General features: G+C 39.0%; 1 protein-coding gene across 1 annotated transcript; it reads left to right on the forward strand.

Annotated features, from left to right (window-relative positions):
* The first annotated feature begins 464 nt into the window (after positions 1-464).
* msx1a (muscle segment homeobox 1a) lies at positions 465-2,582 on the forward strand. Its single transcript, XM_077727123.1, has 2 exons — positions 465-1,125; positions 1,611-2,582. Exons 1-2 carry the CDS (start codon positions 678-680, stop codon positions 2,027-2,029), a joined length of 867 nt encoding a protein of 288 aa, XP_077583249.1. The 5' UTR covers positions 465-677; the 3' UTR covers positions 2,030-2,582.
* Positions 2,583-5,217: the final 2,635 nt, after the last annotated feature.

Consider the following 5,217-nt stretch of genomic DNA (forward strand, 5'->3'; position numbering starts at 1 on the left):
GGCTTCATCAAAACAAAACAAGCTTGAAATACAGCCACGAGCAAATCACATTTTTGAGCAATTATTTATGCTGTAGTATGCAAAAAAATCTTTATGAAAGTGCACCTCAGTTGTAGAAATATTGCCAAAATAAATGTGAAGTAAAATGAAAGTTAAAGTGCATTTGTTAAAAAAAATGATGGTTGGTCATCTTCATGTGTGCGTATATACTGTCATTTAACAGGACAATTGTGTGAATAAAATCGTATATTTTTAAGATAGCCTCTTGATCTGATTATGGGCCTCGTGTGGTTACAAAAAAGGCACGAGTTGTACATGGTCGTAATGGGCCATTAAGGGTTTGTCGTGTTTATTTGAAGTTACTTTGTGGGTGGAAGCATTGTTAACTTTCCCGTTGGAGTTTTTTTCCTCCTTTTTTTGGGGCCAGCCCCTGCGCTTTGTGATTGGTCGCCTCCCACTCCTCGCCTGTCTTAAAGCTCTGCTCTCCACCCGGCTCACATAAACATGAGGATGTCGATGTCGACACGCTGACGCAACAACTTTTCGCCTCTTTTTTGTTTTGTTTAAGTGACATTTATTTAAAATAATAATAATAATTTAAACAAATTCAAAACTTTACCAGATCGAGCAGGAGAATCGTCGCCTTCGCCAAACTCCACCGTGTTCGCCGGACCTGCATGGCCCCATCGTCGATGCGGATGTCAGTTGTGGCTTTGACGGATTTGAAAAGTGAAGATCTCCCTCCGCGACCCTCGCTCGTGACGAGAGGCGACATGCAGACGAGCCTGAGCCCCGCAGAGGACGCTGGGAAGCCCAAAGTGGCCATCCTGCCCTTCAGCGTCGAGGCTCTGATGGCCGATCGCAAGCCGAGCAGAGAGGCGCCTTCCCCCGACGGCGCCGCTTCCGTGGCCGGGACGTCCCAGTCTATGGGGAAGGGGCTTCGGATGGGACCCTTCGGAAGTCTGGATTCCTCCTCGGCGCCTGCAACTGTCTCGATTGGCTCTTCATTTTCCGTCAACGAACTCATCAACGGCCAGGAGGACGTGTTGATAAAGCCCGAGAGTCCCGAGAGCCAAGAGAGGACTTCTTGGGTTCAAAGTCCTCGTTTTTCTCCCACACCTCCGAGTAAGTCCACTTTTAAACTGTTGTTTCCGGTGCTGCATGCGCTATTACGCACGGTTCAGTGGACCTTCGGGGGTCTTTACGTCCACCTTTTAAGACCCTCTTAACTTTGGGGATGCCAATTGGAGTGGAACTTTAGTACCGTGTTCAATTTAGCCCCATATCTGATTTTTTTTTAACGATATAAATGATTACTCTTTGTCTAATTCAAAGTGGATATTTTATTTATTTATTATTATTTGTCTTATTTATTATTACAATGGCCTTTTGAGTTTGTTCTCACCCCAACATACAAAAAAATTGATTCACGCTTCGGGCAAAAGAACTGCAAATTCACATGATACAAGAATGAAGTCAACTGAATTTTTATATTGATGTAAAATAAATGCTACAATATAAAAAAAATCTTAAAAATGACAAATTGATATGCATCTTAACTAAATAAGAGCAAAGTAAAACATGTTTTCTTTTGTTCCGCTTTATCATAGGAAGGTTAAGTCCTCCGGCTTGTCCTTTGAGAAAACACAAGACCAACAGGAAGCCTCGGACCCCTTTCACGACATCCCAGCTGTTGGCCTTGGAGAGAAAGTTCCGCCAGAAGCAGTACCTGTCCATCGCCGAGCGCGCAGAGTTCTCCAGTTCCCTCAGCTTGACAGAGACCCAGGTTAAGATCTGGTTTCAGAACAGGAGAGCTAAAGCCAAACGACTGCAAGAGGCAGAACTGGAGAAACTGAAAATGGCAGCCAAGCCCATGTTGCCTCCCGCATTTGGGATTTCCTTCCCACTGAGTGCGCACGTCCCGGGATCCTACGCGGGCTCGCACGCCTTCCAGAGGCACTCGCTGCCGGTGTCTCCCGTAGGACTCTACGCGGCCCACGTCGGATACAGCATGTACCACCTGGCTTGATGGACACGCGACTTTGGACATTATATTATCGTTATCAGTGGGGTAAGACTCATCTTAGAAAGATGTATCAGTGTCTCTCTTCTTTAGAGGACATGACATGTGATCTCGCCAGTAATTCCTCCAAAAAAAGGTGTTTGATCATGTGCACATACATAGTGATGCATTTGAAATTTCCTGTTTTCCTTTCTATTTTTATTCTTTTTTTGGAGAACAAGGGAAGACAATTTTATCAGGAACCTTACTAACAAAGCACAGTTATGCAGCAGGTTTTGTTAAAATGCAAAAACACTTTTGTGGAAGCCCTTTTTTTAAATTTCATAATGTCCATACAAAGGATAAAAGTGTCCCTGTTTTTTGTAAATAAGGAAAAACAACAGCATTTAAAAATAGCAATGAAAAAAAAAAAACAGCACTCATGTCTGTTGTTGTAATGATTCCCTTCGCAAGGGATAAAGTGTACTGTAACATAATGTATATTTTGAAAAATATCCTCATTTATATTATGAATATATTTGTGACATAACTTAATAAATTGTTTATTCTTTTTTTTCAATTTATTTGTCTTAATTGAAATCATGCAACGATCATTGACCGGCAGGAGAAAAATGGTGACGCGGGCATTATCCTCCCGATTGACGGGCACAAATCCTCACAGTATAAAATACTTCTTTAAAAAAAACAAAATCCACTTTTCTGCTAGCAACGTCAACTTGTCACATGTTATTTTCAGGAATGTATTTCTACAGCTGTTGCCCATTGCTTTTGAGACGACTAACCTAGATTCTGTTGGCGCCAGCAGAGTTTAGGGGTGGGGATCATGTGGTGGCTGGAGGTTGGAGGGGGGGGGGGGGGGGGGGGGATGCAAGTTGACTAACCCACTTCAAAACACTGATAAATATTGGCGCTTTAGTCCACGGGTGTCATTAGCATGGATTAAAGGAGTGTCAAATGAGGCAAATGACAGGCCATTAAGGGCAACTAGGCCGTGGCTCTTAGGCGCATTCCAGCATGGCGCACCTGAAAGAAAAAAAACCTTTCCAAAATGCCGGATCAGATTGTTGCAAATTACAGAGCATGTACTTTGCAATAAAAGGCGTTCTCCTCTTGTTCCGATCTGACCCGAAAGAGGTTAAAATGAAGTAAAAATAATGGTTTGTAATGAGCACAAGCGGCTCCAGAGAGGCTGTAGCTCCAGGCAAGGCGGAACTTTTTATCATTCCTAAAATGTCAACGGGGGACTGGGACGCTCTGATGCGCTGATTTCCTCCCCAAAAAATGACAAACTAGTGTTTTGGACAGGAAAGTATTCTAGCAAGGGAGCTGCTCTAAAAAAAGAAAAATAACAACAACAAAAAAGTGGCTTTTACAGTGAGTCACTCACACCATGAAGGCATCATGTGGAAAGCAGAGAAACATGACGCAGGCGAGTCTAAAATGAGATAGAAAATGTTTTTCTTTCTTCTGTCTTTGGCTTTGAGTGAAATTTTCAGTGACTTATGACAATCGGCCTGGAGATCACACTATTGAGTGTCATTTTTGCTCTTTGTGATTTATTGATGGGTTTGAAATCAGTCACGCATGTTTTAAAAGCATGCCTTCACATGTTTTATATTTCATTAAAATTATTTTTTTGATTTAGTAGGAAACACCATGCACTAAAAAGTTTTTTAAATTTGATTTATATTTTTCCAACACACACCTTGCGTACACCAGTGAGTATTTGCTAAAATGTGTTTGATTTGGGCATATTTATAATAATGGTTGCAAATTGGGAAAATAATTTAGGAATGTTTTTTTGTCATGTTCTATTTTGCCATTACTCATTTTTCAAGAGCAGTCTGGAAGATATAAATTAGATGGAGGCCGGATTCTTGGAAACAGTCACTTTTTCCCCTATTTATAAACAGAATAGGGTATATTGGCTCTTTATTTTTCAATTTTGGTCATGATATGTATAAAAGAGTGAATAGTTGGCAATTCCAATAAAACTAGTTAAGAACTTTGCTTTAGATGTTATTTTACAGCTCACAATTTGGTCGAAAATCGATAGATTCCATCTTTTGAGAGTTGACCACTGAAGAAAATTATCTTTATATGACCAATCCATATTATATTCAAATTGGTAGTGACTCTACTGTTTCAGGCCACTAATTAAAAATTTAGTCAAGCTACAAAAGACAGGTTGTAATGTATTTAATATGAAACAAACACAGCTACCATTTGTTCAAAAGCCACACAGTGCTTATTGCATTTCCAAGTTTCAAAGTGTTTAACCTCCAGAACCTACAGAACTTTTAGATCTCTACAGATTGAAAAAGTAAGAGCAACTTTCAATTTGCTACATCTTCACACATCTGATATTTGCATAGAATAACCCCTGTTACTGTCATATTTTTTCCCTATTATAGCAAAAGTATATAGTTTTTGACGCTGAGGCATTAAAGTTGAATTGAGAAAAGAGTCATGCAATTGTCTGTTTGGGTTTGTCTCCTAGAATGTCAGCAACATAAAAACAAACAATATTTCATTTTGTCATCTTAAGAGACAATAAATAACCTAAATTACATCTCAAGGGAATATATTTTATATATTTCTATCTACTACTGGGCCTACACTTTTAACATTATGAATGGAGTCATTATTTAATAAATCAAAGTTCAGCCATCTCACAATAAAGCCATCAGGAAAAAACTTCTGCTTCATATATCCAAAATAGAAGAGCATATCATAATTTAAATTGACAACATTAATTAAAAAAGTTATAATTCCGTATACTAAACAAAATAATAAAATTTAAAGATTACTGTAAAAGGGTTAAATTCCAAATGGTGACAGTCTGAATTGCTTATCTAATTTTGAAATGTTTATCAAGTGCAAAATAAAATAACCAAACTTTGTCCTGATTTGCAATGTATTCTTATTATACAAACAACATCCCTTAGCTCTTTAAGGAATGAGGTCGTAGGATGTCGATGGATTTCATGATTTTATTGCAGTGATCTACAGTCTCCACGGGAGGGCAGTAAATAACTCAAATATGAAGAACAATATAGTATACTGTGTATAGTATACAGTGGATTAAAAAGCAAGGGCACACACACCTTTCGTACCATATCATACAGTTAGAAAAATTAACCAAGGCTATGATAAATCATTTCAACATTTTTTTTCTGGGGAAGTAAAAATAA

The sequence above is a fragment of the Stigmatopora nigra genome, chromosome 10 (assembly GCF_051989575.1).
Source record: "Stigmatopora nigra isolate UIUO_SnigA chromosome 10, RoL_Snig_1.1, whole genome shotgun sequence".
Classification (NCBI taxonomy): Eukaryota; Metazoa; Chordata; class Actinopteri; order Syngnathiformes; family Syngnathidae; genus Stigmatopora; species Stigmatopora nigra.

Excerpts from the sequence above, each read along its gene's own strand:
- msx1a (XM_077727123.1), top strand. The coding sequence starts at position 678 with ATGGCCCCATCGTCGATGCGGATGTCAGTTGTGGCTTTGACGGATTTG. Across the intron at positions 1,126-1,610 it reads TTTTTCTCCCACACCTCCGA|GAAGGTTAAGTCCTCCGGCT; the intron begins GTAAGTCCACTT and ends GCTTTATCATAG.